The sequence below is a fragment of the Corylus avellana genome, chromosome 2 (assembly GCF_965113065.1).
Source record: "Corylus avellana chromosome 2, dhCorAvel1.hap1.2, whole genome shotgun sequence".
Classification (NCBI taxonomy): Eukaryota; Viridiplantae; Streptophyta; class Magnoliopsida; order Fagales; family Betulaceae; genus Corylus; species Corylus avellana.
Genome location: NC_142491.1, coordinates 7318078 through 7334080, shown reverse-complemented (window position 1 = coordinate 7334080; position 16003 = coordinate 7318078). Strand labels below are relative to the sequence as shown.

General features: G+C 36.2%; 2 protein-coding genes and 1 pseudogene across 3 annotated transcripts; all 3 read right to left on the bottom strand.

Moving 5' to 3' along the window:
• Positions 1-319: 319 nt before the first annotated feature.
• Positions 320-1971, bottom strand: LOC132163267 (cytosolic sulfotransferase 15). Its single transcript, XM_059573489.2, has one exon. The coding sequence runs from the start codon at positions 1630-1632 to the stop codon at positions 427-429; it is 1206 nt and encodes a 401-aa protein (XP_059429472.1). The 5' UTR covers positions 1633-1971; the 3' UTR covers positions 320-426.
• A 1115-nt stretch (positions 1972-3086) lies between these two features.
• Positions 3087-7902, bottom strand: LOC132186396 (pentatricopeptide repeat-containing protein At1g80270, mitochondrial). The gene is made up of 3 exons (XM_059600362.2): positions 7811-7902; positions 6595-7135; positions 3087-5894 (listed from the first exon to the last, which is right to left on the bottom strand). The coding sequence occupies exons 1-3, from the start codon at positions 7870-7872 to the stop codon at positions 4644-4646; spliced, it is 1854 nt and encodes a 617-aa protein (XP_059456345.2). The 5' UTR covers positions 7873-7902; the 3' UTR covers positions 3087-4643.
• A 3837-nt stretch (positions 7903-11739) lies between these two features.
• On the bottom strand, positions 11740-15775 carry LOC132186404 (pentatricopeptide repeat-containing protein At1g80270, mitochondrial-like; annotated as a pseudogene). The gene is made up of 3 exons (XR_015911514.1): positions 15688-15775; positions 14459-15039; positions 11740-13562 (listed from the first exon to the last, which is right to left on the bottom strand). The product of XR_015911514.1 is annotated as a pentatricopeptide repeat-containing protein At1g80270, mitochondrial-like (transcript).
• Between the last annotated feature and the right edge of the window lie 228 nt (positions 15776-16003).

Sequence of the window (16003 nt, the reverse complement as noted above, 5' to 3'; positions counted from 1 at the left end):
ATTACTTGCTCGATCACCGCTCTTATTATTTGCAGACTACTTTTATTTGTAGAGTACTGCTTTTATTATATTTAAAGAAAAATTTCAGTTTGTTGATATAGTGACACGTCAAGCACTAAAAAAATGCTGAAAGAAGGTACAACGTTAAAGAGGTTCACGTGTTGATATAGTGACCAGATATAGTGACCACACGTCAAGCACTAAAAAAAAGGCTGAAAAGAAAGTATGAGGCTGGACAGGTCCACCCCCCGATGCTTAAGTTTGTAGGGTTGTAATTTGACTTTTGACAGCTCCTTGACAGTAGCATTGAGATCAGTACTACATTGTTTGAAGTGAAACATTTATTGGAATGATGTCTACACCTTTCTATCCATACGCTCACATAACCATGCAAATGGCACAATTTGGCAGCATTTATTGCTTGCCCTAAGAAAACACTTTGAATGACAAACCAGAACCACTTAACTTCTCCTCCAAGAGTTTGGTTAATTGCTCCACCATAGTTGGTGACAGATAGTTCACCCAGTCTCCCACCTCACCCTTCCTAAACAAATCTTTGTTTTCAAAGTTCTTAATTGACTTGCCAGATTTATTTACCTCCAACTCCTTCAGATTCTCAAAACTGCACAGCTTTGCAATCTTTTCAATCACACCACTTCTCTCCTCCTCCAAGGAAAATGGGATCCCCAGAAACTCTGCTAATTTTTTCAACTGAAAAGTGATGTCCTCTTTCATGTCCTCATACTTGAAGAACAACACCTTGTGAGGTCTCTCTATGCTCTCCTTCCAGTACCCCAACATATGCTCCCAAAAGGGTCCAAAGCCTACAATCCCCTTGCAGTACATTTCAAAGGCTTCATCTAATAACATTGGTGCTTGAGATCCCGGCCTAATTTTGTTGATGTAGTGCCACGAGGAGATGAAAGTGTCAAATGGGTTTCTGCAGATATAAACAACCCTGCAATCAGATTTCTTGATGGAATTAGGTAAGGAAGCAAATGGAATATGGGTGCCAAAAAGTCTAGGCTGTGGAAGGTTTGAAAGATCAGGAATCTGGCCATTGGCATAAAGCTTGTACTCAAAGAAAGGTACAAGATCATGGGGGTTGGATGAAAGCAAAGGATGGCTGTTTGACACAACAGCAAAACGCCTGCGATTCACAACAGCAAAAGCCAAGGCTTTTAGCCATGTGGTGCCTGATTTTGGTACGGTGGCCAATACTACATCAGTGTCACTTGCTTGGAAGTGTCTTTGGGAGGAGATTATGGCTTGGATTTCGGTTGGCTGGCACCAAAATTCTTGAAACTTGTAGAGATGGAGGGTTCTCCATCCTTTCTCTTTGGGAAGAGAAAGAAGAAGTTCCTTGCATTCTTGGCTTAGCTTTTCTTCTTCTGCTGCTGCTGCTTGGTCTCCATCCCTTGATGGGGTTTTTGTGTAGTGAGTGGTAATAACCATTGAAGTAGTGTTGAGAGAAATTGGCATGAAAATTAGCTCACAAAGACTACCGTTTTTATAGTTGCAGTATCTCAGTTGGAAAGCTTTGCTATTTGTGCATGTTAAGCACGTGTAGCACAGAAGGGCAAGCCACAAACACAATTGTGGGCTACAGCTTGTGATCATTGATGTTGTCATGTTCCCCCTGTGCCCCTTTGGATGATACCTTGGGTTTCCTAGTTCTTCACGTCTGCCTAGAGTGGCCTTCTTCTTTTCTCAAAATAGACTGATTGAATTCCTTTGCCCACACTACTTTTCCATGAGAAAAATGCCTTTTAGATGAGGGCCACTTTTTCATTGTACAAGGGTTTGAGTTGTCATAATGCAGATAAAGAATAAACTGCCAACTACTTGAGTCTGAACATTTACCAATAATACTTGCAAGTTTAATTTTGATATTTTCACCTGGTTTATGTGGATATGAATTGATTTATGTGGTGTAGACAATTGAGAATGAAAATCAAATGTCTCCCAACTTAGTCATTGACTTGTTGTAATAGTAACTATCTCAAGTGCTAGTTAAAGAACCAATTATTGGAAAGAAGAGAAAAAAGAATGGATAAAATTCTATTGATTTACTCTTTACGATTTTACCTCAATTGCAGAACGAGTATTTTCAATCATGAATATTGTCAAAATTAAAATTCGCAACAAAATTGACGATAGGTTTCTTATTTTCTTTTTCTTTTTTTGATGTTATATCGAAAGATAAATTGTTGGAAAATTTAATACAAATTTAATCGTAGATTATTTTTGGGAATAAATTGGTGATTGAATTTTGAATATTTAGGGAAGTGTTTGGAGTTTTGTGGTCCAAGTACATTCGGCTCTTGTGATGGTGGTTGCATTTTCATGGCCCATTCACATTACGTGCTTGAAATGTCAATTTCACCTACTTTTATCATTCAAATCTACTCTGTGATTGTGGTTGCATTTTCATGGCCCATTCACATTATGTGCTTGAAATGTCAATTCACCTACTTTTGTCATTCAAATCTACTCTGCAGCAAAAAATTTTAGGAATAGCCCCACTATCCCTAAACGCCAAATTTTGATAAAGACGAATCTTTTATTGCCTGACACATGTTACATATCATTTTCTCAACTATTTTTCAATAGTAGATCTCACAAAAATTCAATGACAGATTCACTCATTCACTATACGGAGATGGTTAAAAGATGGTTGAGATAATGATTTTTATTATTTTTCTTATCTTCTGGCTTTGTACAACTGTCAGCAAACTAGCTTATAACTTTTGTTTTGGTTTTATTAAAGACGAAAAAGCTGAATTTAGACAGTGAATATGAGAGACACTTTATGTGATGGTTTATTTATCTGAATAAATTTTAGATAATGCACCAAGGTGTTTAAGCGAGCTCCATAAGAATTCTCTCATCTTTACTGTTCAGATTGCTAGCCGGATAGAAAGCAACAGGATTATCCATCAATTAGGCTTTAGTGTCCGGTTATTTCTACTCAATTTTCTGTTATATATGAATACAATTAGTGCCAAACTTTGGAACAAACAAATAACAAAAGACATAGTGCCCAACTCTTTTTCACTTGATTGTTCATAATTACAATTTTGAGAGAGAGAGAGAGAGAGAGAGAGAGAGAGAGAGGACTAGTTTGTCATCTCAATAATGTGTTTGATAGGAATAAGATTAGGCCAGGGTGAGTAGTTGAGTTGGAATTTAGGATTAGGTTATTTAAAATTAGGATTATGATTAATTATGAGTTCTTATCAATTTAGGCATCATTCTTTTGTATTCTATTTAAAGACTTTTTTGTTCTTAATAAAGGAAGCATTGAAAATATCAGTGAATTTGTGGCATTCCCTTGCCCTTGCCCTTAGTGGAGTTTTGTGGTCTCCCCTACTCGAAGGAAGTGGAAAAATCTGTCACCCAAATAATCCCTTTAACCTAGTGGTAGGTCGTTTACCCATAGCCTGCAAACCATTACAAAACCAACCAAACCACAACCACTGTAACACACAGCACAGCAAAGAAAAAAAAAATCAGCCCAGCCTTGTACACTAGATTCCTCACCACACCAGCCATCTCAGCCAATGGCCATCTACGATGGTTTTGATTTGATCTTTGATAACAATAATTCGGCTAATTAAATAGCATATATGAATTGAATTATGCAAAAACCACCTCAGCAAAAGATTTTCCAAGCAGCATCCACCACTTACTGAGGAATTTCCCTGACCACATTTTAGAAAATTCTGATCCATTTCTTATATTGCTATACATGCCTCCTACAAACCTACTACATTATTTACATAGGACCGGGATCCCCTTGAAGGTTATCAAATTCCTAATCTGGACTGTTGGATGAAAATCAACAGTCCAGATTAGGTCACTAATAAAATATTATTAAAAAATTATTTATATTTTTTTAAAAAAATCAAAATCAAAATTATAAAAAAAAAAAAAAAAATTAAAAGATATGGGGTGGCTGGCAACCCCTGTTGAGAGGCTAGGGGTGGCTGAAGCCACCCCCAAGGGCCGGTTGGGGCCACCCCCAAGGGCCAGTTGGGGGTGGCCAAACCACCCCAAGGGCCGATGGTGGCTTCAGCCACCCTAGACCGGTAGTCTGGGGTGGCCGAAGCTACCCCTAGCCTCTCAACAGGGGTGGCCGGCCACCACCAAGGGTGGTCAGCCACTCCATATCTTAAAAACAAAATTATTCATTTATTATTATTTTGATTTTGATTTATTTTTTAAATATAAATAATTTTTAATAATATTTTATTAATGGCCTAATCTGGCCTGTTGGATGAACATCAACGGTCCAGATTAGGAATTGGATCCCGGTCCGTTTACATAACTTAGAACTTATTTAGGATAGCATTAGGAAGCTTAAAGATATTTTTAGTACCAAAAAAGCTATATGCCAAAACAAAGAGTTGATCTGTTTAATAAAAATCTCCAATGGTACTTTTGACATGTTTTACTCTATAAAAATGCCAAAACGCACTTTTGAGAAAAGCTTAAAAGTAAAACTTCTTTTCTAAAATGCTCTTTTTGGTTTTAAAATCTTTATCTTCCAACACAATCAAACAGGCTCTTAAACATCCTACAAACCTACTAAATTGTTTACTTAGACATTAATATTGCAAGACCAGTAAAGCCAACCTTCATTAATCAAGCAAATCTGGTAGCCAATTCTTCTTCCTGAACGCATCTGCTTTTGCCAACTGTGCTGCAAATGCTTTGTTTGGGAATATGTTTTCTGCCTTCATCCTCTCTCGAAACCCATAAGCAGGAAATTCGGCATTGATATACGCCTGGATCAGAATATCAAATGGCTTGAGTCGGCGGGTATACCCTAACTGCTTCATTCTGTGGAAAAATTTCTCAGAATTATGTATATCACCCCGCTTGGCATACTGTTCCATGATAACCATATACGTGTTGAACAACGGTTTCGCCTGGCTCTGCCGAACTGCCTTGTGCAAAATGGAGTCGGCTTTTTCCACGTCCCCCGATGCCAAATAGAGCCTCACTAGTGCATCCCAAGTGAAGGGGCCAATCCAGCACCCACTATCTCCCATCTGCTTCACCAAATCCTTCCCCTTAGTCACAAGCTTATGGTTAACATAAACTTCCAGAAGTACAGAGTAATGCCTTGAAGACAGTTTCTTCCACTTCTGAAGCATCATTTCAAAGATTGCTTCTGCGTTTTCTACTTTACCCAGCTTGCCCCAAGCTTGTATACCAGCAGAGCACTCCCACAACGATGGATCCAATTCGCATTCCTTCCAAATTCTAGCCACATTATCAGTATGGCCAAGTGAAGCATAGAGAAGAAGCAATGCTCTGTGTGCCTCAATACTTTCCTTCAACTCTCCTTCTTCAATTTCCTTCAGAACAGTTAGAGCTTTATCTTTTAACCCCCCAGATATATAGTGTCTAGCCATTGTAGCCAGAACATTGATGTCAGGTAGCACTCCTTCAGCCTTCATAGTCTCAAACAATTGCTCCATCCCTACAATGTCATTGGATTCACCTTTGACATCTATTAGGAGCCTATATGTAAAACGAGATGGCTTGACATTTTCTTTCCCCATTAACAACAAGATATTGGCTACCCTTTTCTTGTCAAGCTTCTTGTAGAGAGTGATCATTTGATTGCAGGCATAAACAGTGATGGGAAACCCCAGATCCCTCATTTTCTTGAACAGGGCCTCTGCTTTCCCCATGTTACGAACATGGACAAAGCCAGCTAGGAGGGCTCCGTATACTAGTTCACTTCTAAAGGACTTTGGAATATCCTCAATGTACCGCTCTGCCCTTTGGATACCTTGCATTTTAACAATCAAATCAAGGCGACAAGCATAGAGTTGTTCAGTAAGGTCGACTTTCTTAGTAGCATCCAACCACTCTGAGAACTGCAGAACAAATTATATTTTGATTTAAAGTCTGTATTGCAATCAAACATTATCCCAACTACACAGGACAGGGTCAGCAATATGAATCTTTTTCCACCATATCTGGCCTTAAATTTAATGACACTGTTTGCGATGCAGATCATTGTTACCATCACTAAGCTAATAGGTCAGGCACCATGTAACTGACATGGGATACTCTCTCATATCATAAGTGCACTTAACAAGGCGTATCTACAACTTCTGCGGTGCAATATATTTTACACCCAGGGTAATAACCCAACTCAAACTTTTCAAATGTGGGTCCAAATGATGTTTGGATTAATGAAACAAATGCATGAGAGAAGAGTATTTGCATCACATATAGGGACCAACAAGAGTGAGGCCTCACATTCATTACACAGTTTATAAAATATCTAATTTGAATCAATGCTAGCATACCACCTACCAAGTTGATAGACATCATTACGGTAAACAATGACAAACTTATAAAATACATCTTCTGCTCTTTTAATGCATTATTACTTATCAAAAATACATCTTCATTTCAACTTTAGATATACAAAAATGTCACAGGCAAAGTGCAAGCAAACATATGCATTTTAACAAAACCATGAGACAAGCATTTACATAATCTATGTGAAAAAAAAAAAAAAGTTAAACAGTGTAAATTTTTATTCGAGGAAATATTAAGAATAGGTACCTGTAATGCCTTGCCATACATCCGACGCTTCCGAAGGTTAATTATAATTCTAGAAACCATTAATTGATCCAAATCATTCCCTTCCTCAGCCCACTTATTAAGAACACTGGCAACAGAGTGGCTTGGAGCATCCATTATAGCCTTGCACAATCCTAAATCCTTTTTCTTGTCAGAATCTTTACCACCCACACCTTTCTCAGAATCAGATAAATCATCATCCAGAAATCCCGGTTCTGAAGCTACTTCTTCCCCATCTTCTTCCTCAGCATTATTTTCCTCAAGCACATCAGATTCCAAAAACCCATACTCCACATCCGGGTTCTCACCACTACTTCTTACATCTGCCTGTGAACAAAGACTACGACTAACCACAAAGCTTCTATCAAGAACAGTTGTGTGGTGAAACACATTAACTGAAAGGACTCTAGTAGATATTAATTCCGCAGGACAGCACATAATAGCTTTGTCTCCTCTCACATTACTCGAAGTGTCTGGTTTAACATAAAAACCCCTTGAAGCCTCAAGGCCATACCCTTGTTTCCTATGAATAAAAGAACGAGATTCAACAAATTTAGACAGCTAAAGAAGTAAAATTATCATGATAGAAGGTGCAACTGTATTAAAACTCTGAGGAATAACATGGGTATCAGTCAAAGCTACCACAAACAGCATAACCAGCGATTGCTATATAAATTCAAAAGCATTAAAAAATAAAAAATAAAAAATAAAAAAATAAAAAAAATAAAAAAATCTTTTATTTTAAAATCTTTTATCAAGGGGTACACACACGCATATAAGGCATAACACAGAACGTTGGAAGCAAACCCTAGTAGGCAAATAGGCATGTTTTGTTTGGTAAACGAAATTGAGAGAGAGAGAGAGGGGAAAGTAGCATACCCTATTCAGTAAATGACAATTCCAGAATTTGATCAAAATCCACCAAAGCAATGGGGGTTGTCTTACTTAACCCAATACGAAAATCAAATATATAAGCAAAAACCAGAAACAGGAAAACAAATTCAGAAACAAATGGGCAAGAAATGCAACAAAATGAGAAATTTAAGAACTTTTTTCTAATGGGTGCTACAAGATACAAGTATTGAGCAGTAAGATTACATTTAAACAAATATCAAATCTTCAAGTGAATGGCATACGAAAACCAATAGCTGGGCAGACAAATCCAAGTTATGTATGTTGCAGAGAGAGAGAGAGTTACTTGGAATGCTGAACCGCTCGACGGAGAGACCACATTCTGAAGGTGGGAGATAAACCTTGCATCGAGTAGAAGCACTCACCACTGAGCCTAAAAGGCTAAAACCCTGTAGAACTACTTTATATTATTATGTTATGTTATTATTACTGTCTTTATCTTATTATGCTGAAATTGTAATCCCAATTTACCATTAAATCAATATTTTTGTAAATCTAATGCGACTCACGTGAATTTTACATTAAATATGGATTGATTCACCATTTCACTATAAAAAACTGTCGAAAAATAGTTAAAAATAATAATTTTTATAATTTCTAATAAAATAGTGGTAAAATAGTTATGTAATTTATAACATTTAAGGTAACTCTATTTTAATTTTCTCAAGTAGTAATTTATTTGAGTAGTAAAAATTGTTAAATTTAAGGGTTAATTACTTAATTACTTTTTTTTTTTCTTAAATTATCACTTATTCACACATCGCATTTGCCAAAAAAAAAAAATGCATGTTATTAGTCAAAATTGTTTTTTTTTTTTTTTTTTTCTTTAAGGGAAAATCATTCTAATCTCATTAATTGATGAAGGATCACGAGCATACGTTTCTTACATCATAGAGTAAAAGATATTAGAAAATTATAGCCGAAGCTACGAGATTACAAGTTATAAATACATTCATAACAATCTAACATTCAAGACCTATCTATGACATCAATATCAAGTAACCCATGACTAATCTTCAGTTGTAACAATATATCTGTTCTAGACAGACTCATCTCAATGCATAGGTAGCTCATATTCCTCGGTCCTGAGAGCATAAAACCTAATGCTGAAACTCATCCACCTTAAGCCGAAAGCCAAGAAACTGTTCACATCCACAATTATGCTAAGGAAATAAGCACTTAAAAGTATAACAGATGGAGTTCATGTAGCATTTATCTAATTTTTAAATTATGCTAAGGAAGGTTTTAATCCACCATTTAAATAGTAAAAGAACACATTTCGTAGCCCAAAATTAAATCTTTACCATTGGGACACAAAATAAGTGATCATTGAGGTAGATGATTCATAAAATAGAAGTGTTAATTATTATTCTTTTTCAGAGTTGCTAAAATCATATATGCCAATTGGGGCATCTTTCAATTAGAGAAGTAACAGCCTGCCTGCTTGGCCCCAAGACTTTCAACAACCAGCTTCAATATTGTACAAAGTAAGGATTGGTTAATTTGCAAGCATCCATGGCCATGCATAGACCTACCCTAGTTTGGACAGAAATTTTCTACAACTCAAATTTTCAACAATATGGTCTCTATAAATGCCATGTATCCCTCACTATGTAAGAAGCACTTTTTTTATTTTTTTTATAACATGTGCTTCTTGTATTCTTTTTTAGTAGCATTACTAAAAGAAACACGTACTTCTCACGTGCGCTTAAAAAACACATTACACTTTTAGAAATTGGGTTGGACGAAATCACGGTGTCAAATCCTAACGAAAAAGATGCATAGTTCTGGCCCACTGTTGCCTACGTCTCGGAGTCCTTAAATCCAACAACCCGCTCGAAATGCACTCGCATGTACATCAACTCACCGCCGTGACCCTGATGATCATCCAATGTTACATCACTAGGAAGCACGCCTGCACCCATTGACACTGCATGCAACATTTGCATAACACTTAACATTTACACTTTACGGGATTACCAAATATTTTTGAATTGTGCCAACGGTTGGTAAGCACAAGAAGATCAACTATCTCCTAACTTAGTCATTGACTTGTTGTAATAGTAACTATCTGAAGTGGTAGTTAAAGAACCAATTATTGGAAAGAAGAGAAAAAAGAATGAATCAAATTCTACTGATTTACTCTTTCCGCTTCTACTACAATTATAGAATGAGTATTTTCAACCATGAATATTGTCAAAATTAGAATTCGCAACAAAATTGACAATGAGTTTATTATTAATTTTTTCATGTTATATCGAAAGATAAATTGTTGAAAAATTTAATACAAATTTAATCGTCGATTATTTTTGGGAATAAATTGGTGATTGAATTTTGAATATTTAGGGAAGTGGTTGGAGTTTTGTGGTCCAAGTACATTCGGCTCTTGTGATGGTGGTTGCATTTTCATGGCCCATTCACATTACGTGCTTAATGGAGTTTTTGCTGCATTTTCTGGGGCAAAATTTTTTAATATCTCCAAGAGAATAGGCAAATCCTTTATAATAGTCAGATTTGATTGTTATTAGCCTCTTTTCCTCTCCAACAGAATAACTATTTTACAGTTTTTCCTTATAGTATGAATAGTAAATAGGCTGATTAGTCTATTCACTATTCACACTATAAACTTTGTTTATTATTATTTTTGTCTCCCTTTCTTCCTTTTACTCTCTCTCTCTCTCTCTCTCCTCCTTTCTTTCACGCTCTTTTCCACACAGAATAATATTTAAAAAAAAATAGATAGTAGAATAGAGAATCGGTTTGAGTACATATGAAAAAATGAGTAGTTACAGTAAAAAATTGTACTTTTTTAGTAACTATTTTGCCTACTTCGGCTAGAGATGCTCCTCACTATCTGTAAACGCCAAATTTTGATTAAGACAGATCTTTTATCTCCCGAGGCATGCTACACATGATTCTCTCAACCATTTTCCAATCATCTCTTTTTGTAATTCTAATGGATCCACCATTGAATTTGTGAATTCATGTGAGTCCGACAAAAATTCAATGGTAAATTCGCCTATTAACTCTACGGAGATAGTTAAAATATGATTGAGATAATAATTTTTATGATGTTTCTTATCTTCTAGCTTTATACAACTGTCAGCAAACTAGCTTATAACTTTTGTTTTGGTTTTATTAAAGACGAAAAAGCTGAATTTAGACAGTAAATATGAGAGACTCTTTATGTGATGGTTTATTTGTCCAAATAAATTTTAGATAATGCACCAAGGTGTTCAAGCAAGTGAGTTCCATAAAATTCTCTCATTTTTACTGTTCAGATGCTAGCCTGATAGAAAACAACTGGATTATCCATCAATTAGGATTTAGTGTCTGGTTATTTCTACTCAATTTTTTATTATATATGAATACAATTAGTGCCAAACTTTGGAACAAACAAATAACAAAAGACATAGTGCCCAACTCTTTGTCGCTTGATTGTTCATAATTACAATTTTGAGAGAGGACTAGTTTGTCATCTCAATAATGTGTTTGATAGGAATAAGATTATGGTGAGTAGTTGAGTTGGAATTTAGGATTATTTAAAATTAAGATTATGATTAATTAGGAGTTCTTACCAATTTGGGCATCATTCTTTTGTATTCTATTTAAAGACTTTTATGTTCTTAATAAGGGAAGCATTGAAAATATCAGTGAATTTGTGGTATTCTCTTGCCCTTAGTGAAGTTTTGTGGTCTCCCCTACTCGAAGTGGAAAAATCTGTCACCCAAATAATCCCTTTAACCTAGTGGTAGGTCGTTTACCCATAGCCTGCAAACCATCACAAAACCAACCAAACCACAATCACTGTAACACACATCAAAGCAAAGAAAAAACAAATCAGCCCAGCCTTATACATCACTAGCAACGAATACCCTACATGCCATTCACTTCTCTATGTTTAAGAAAAATTTCAGAAAAACCACAAAAACCTACTCACATCCGATTCCCTATAGTGTTTCCCATTGTGTAGGGAACTAAAAAGTGGTTCCATATACATTATTTTAATATAAACATTTATCTTTCTACTCTCCTCTTTCAACTTTTTGTCTTTAATTGGGGATTGTGTTGATATTTTGTGAAAAAAGTGAAGGTATGTAGAGAACTTGCATTTTGTAAATAAATAATATTTTAATAATATAGGAAAAGGTAAGGGAAGTTGTTGTGAAATATATTTTCATAAAGAAGGAAAAAATAGTTTTGCAATCTAAATTTAGAAAAAATCAAAGGAAACTACTAGTGCTCTTATACACTAGATTCCTCACCACACCAGCCATCTCAGCCAATGGCCATCTACGGCCATCTACGATGGTTTTGATTTGATCTTTGATAACAATAATTCTGCTAATTAAATAGCATATATGAATTGAATTATGCAAAAACCACCTCAGCAAAAGATTTTCCAAGAAGCATCCACCACTTACTGAGGAATTTTCCTGACCACATTTTAGAAAATTCTGATCCATTTCTTATATTGCTATACATGCCTCCTACAAACCTACTACATTGTTTACATAACTTAGAACTTGTTCAAGATAGCGTTAGGAAGCTTAAAAGTATTTTTAGTACCAAAAAAGCTGTGCCCAAACAAAGAGCTAGTTTGTTTAATAAAAATTTCCAATCGTACTTTTGACTTGTTTTTACTCTAAAAAAGGTCAAAACGCACTTTTGAGAAAAGCTTAAAGATGAAACTTTTTTCTAAAAAGCTCTTTTTGGTTTTAAAATTTATATTCTCCAACACAATGCCAAACAGGTTCTTAAACATCCTACAAGCCTACTAATATTGCAAGACCAGTAAAGCCAACCTTCATTAATCAAGCAAATCTGGTAGCCAATTCTTCTTCCTGAACGCATCTGCTTTTGCCAACTGTGCTGCAAATGCTTTGTTTAGGAATATGTTTTCTGCCTTCATCCTCTCTCGAAACCCATAAGCAGGAAATTTGGCAGTGATATACGCCTGGATCAGAATATCAAATGGCTTGAGTCGGTCGGTATACCCTAACTGCTTCATTCTGTGGAACAATTTCTCAGTATTATGTATATCACTCAGCTTTGCATACTGTTCCATGATCACCATGTACGTGTTGAACAGCGGTCTCGCCTGGCTCTGCTGAGCTGCCTTGTACAAAATGGAGTCGGCTTTTTTCACATCCCCCGATGCCAAATAGAGCCTCACTAGTGCATCCCAAGTGAAGGGGCCAATCCTGCACCCGCTATCTCCCATCTGCTTCACCAAATCCTTCCCCTTGGTCACAAGCTTATGGTTAACATAAACTTCCAGAAGTACAGAGTAATGCCTTGGAGACAGTTTCTTCCACTTTTGAAGCATCATTTCAAAGATTGCTTCTGCGTTTTCCACTTTACCCAGCTTGCCCCAAGCTTGTATACCAGTAGAGCACTCCCACAACGATGGATCCAATTCGCATTCCTTCCAAATTCTAGCCACATTATCAGAATGGCCAAGAGAAGCATGGAGAAGAAGCAATGCGCTGCGAGCCTCAATACTTTCCTTCAACTCTCCTTCTTCAATTTCCTTTAGGATAGTTAGAGCTTTATCTTTTAACCCCCCAGATATATAGTGTTTAGCCATTGTAGCCAGAACATTGATGTCAGGCAGCACTCCTTCAGCCTTCATAGTCTCAAACAATTGCTCCGTCCCTACAATGTCATTGGATGCACCTTTGATGTCTATTAGGAGCCTATATGTAAAAGAAGAGATGGCTTGACATTTTCTTTCCCCATTAACAACAAGATATTGGCTACCCTTTTCTTGTCAAGCTTCTTGTAGAGAATGATCATTTGATTGCAGGCATAAACAGTGATGGGAAACTCCAGATCCCTCATTTTCTTGAACAGGGCCTCTGCTTTCCTCATGTTACGAACATGGACAAAGCCAGCTAGGAGGGCTCCGTATACTAGTTCACCTCTAAAGGACTTTGGAATATCCTCAATGTACCTCTCTGCCCTTTGGATACCTTGCACTTTAACAATCAAATCAAGATGACAAGCATGGTGATGTTCAGTAAGGTCGATTTTAACTGCAGATCAAAATATTATTTGATTTAAAGTCTGAATTGCAATCAAACATTAATCCCATCTACATGGGACAGGGTCAGCTATATGAATCTTTTTCCACCATATCTGGCCATAAATTTCATGACACTGTTTGCGATGCAGATCATTGTTACCATCACTAAGCTAAAAGGTCAGGCACCGTGTAACAAACTGACACTAGGAAACGGCTATCCACGGCAAGAGATATGGTGTTGAAACGCTAAAAATTACAGAATGAAATTCACAAAATACAAAATTAGGAATTACATATAAGACTCGCCAATTCCTAGAATGGTGGTATCTATATTAGTGGTCCATTGGTAATGGTGTCATTCCCTAACACATTGTGAAATGTTTATATAGATTTGAATTCCCAGAAATAGAATTTAAATTATCTTGTAATAAATTCAGGGGCAAACCATTTTGGAATAAGAGTAATTTTTCATATGGACATGAGATACTCTCTCATATCATAAGTGCACTTAAGAAGGTGTATCTACAACTTCCGTGGTGCAATATATTTTACACCCAGGGTAATAACCCAACTCAAACTTTTCAAATGTGGGTCCAAATGATGATTGGATTAATGAAACAAATGCATGAGAGAAGACTATTTGCATCACATATAGGGACCAACAAGAGGGAGGCCTCACATTCATTACACAGTTTATAAAATATCTAATTTGAATCAATGCTAGCATACCACCTACCAAGTTGATAGACATCATTACGATAGACAATGACAAACTTATTAAAGACATCTTCATTTCAACTTTAGATGTACAAAATGTCACAGGCAAAGTGCAAGCAAACATATGCATTCTAACAAAATCGCGACACAAGCATTTACATAATCTATGTGAAAAAAAAGAAGTTAAACAGTGTAAATTTTTATTCGAGGAAATATTAAGAATAGGTACCTGTAATGCCTTGCCATACATCCGACGCTTCCGAAGGTTAATTATAATTCTAGAAACCATTAATTGATCCAAATCATTCCCTTCCTCAGCCCACTTATTAAGAACACTGGCAACAGAGTAGCTTGGAGCATCCATTATAGCCTTGCACAACCCTAAATCCTTTTCCTTGTCTGAATCTTTACCACCCACACCTTTCTCAGAATCAGATAAATCATCATCCAGAAATCCTGGTTCTGAAGCTACTTCTTCCCCATCTTCTTCCTCAGCATTATTTTCCTCAATTACATCAGATTCCAAAAACCCATACTCCACATCCGGGTTCTCACCACTACTTCTTGCATCTGCCTGTGAACAAAGACTACGACTAACCACAAAGCTTCTATCAATAACATTTGTGTGGTGAAACACATTAACTGAAAGGACTCTAGTAGATATTAATTCTGCAGGACAGCACATAATAGCTGTGTCTCCTCTCACATTACTCGAAGTGTCTGGTTTAACATAAAAACCCCTTGAAGCCTCAAGGCCATACCCTTGTTTCCTATGAATAAAGGAACGAGATTCAACAAATTTTGACAGCTAAAGAAGTAAAATTATCATGATAGAAGGTGCAACTGTATTAAAACTCTGAGGAATAACATGGGTATCAGTCAAAGCTACCACAAGCAGCATAACCAGCGATTGCTATATAAATTCAAAACCATATAAAAAATTTCTTTTATTTTAACATCTTTTATCAAGGGGTACACACACGCATATAAGGCATAACACAGATCGTTGGAAGCAAGCCCTAGTAGGCAAATAGGCACGCTTTGTTTGGTAGACGAAATTGAGAGAGAGAGGGGAAAGTAGCATACCCTATTCAGCAAATGACAATTCCAGAATTTGATCAAAATCCACCAAAGCAATGGGGGTTGTCTTACTTAACCCAATACGAAAATCAAATATACAAGCAAAAACCAGAAACAGGAAAACAAATTCAGAAAAACAAATGGGCAAGTACTGCAACAAAATGAGAAATTTAAGAACTTTTTCTAATGGGTGCTACAAGATACAAGTATTGAGCAGTAAGATTACATTTAAACAAATATCAAGTCTTCAAGTGAATGGCATACGAAAACCAATAGCTGGGCAGACAAATCCAAGTTATGTATGTTGCAGAGAGAGAGAGAGAGAGAGAGAGAGTTACTTGAAATGCTGACCCGCTCGACGGAGAGACCACATTCTGAAGGTGGGAGATAAACCTTGCATCGACAAGAAGCACTCACCACTGAGCCTAAAACCCTATAGAAATGCTTTATATCACAATATTATGTTATGTTATATTATATTATGCTGAAATTGTAATGCCAATTTTTTTTTGAAATATTTGTAATGCCAATTTACCATTAAATCAGTCTATTTGCAAATCTTATACATTTATCATTTAATTTGTAGATTCACGTAAATTTTACATAAATTTAATGGTAGATTCATCGGTTCACTATTCGGAAATAATTAAAAAA

Bases quoted from the DNA above. Each gene is read 5' to 3' on its own strand.
- LOC132186396 (XM_059600362.2), bottom strand. From the start codon at position 7,872: ATGCAAGGTTTATCTCCCACCTTCAGAATGTGGTCTCTCCGTCGAGCG. The intron at 7,136-7,810 runs GTAACTCTCTCT...TTTTATTCATAG, and splicing joins CGAGCGGTTCAGCATTCCAA to GAAACAAGGGTATGGCCTTG. The intron at 5,895-6,594 runs GTACCTATTCTT...TTTGTTCTGCAG, and splicing joins TGTATGGCAAGGCATTACAG to TTCTCAGAGTGGTTGGATGC.
- LOC132163267 (XM_059573489.2), bottom strand. From the start codon at position 1,632: ATGACAACATCAATGATCACAAGCTGTAGCCCACAATTGTGTTTGTGG.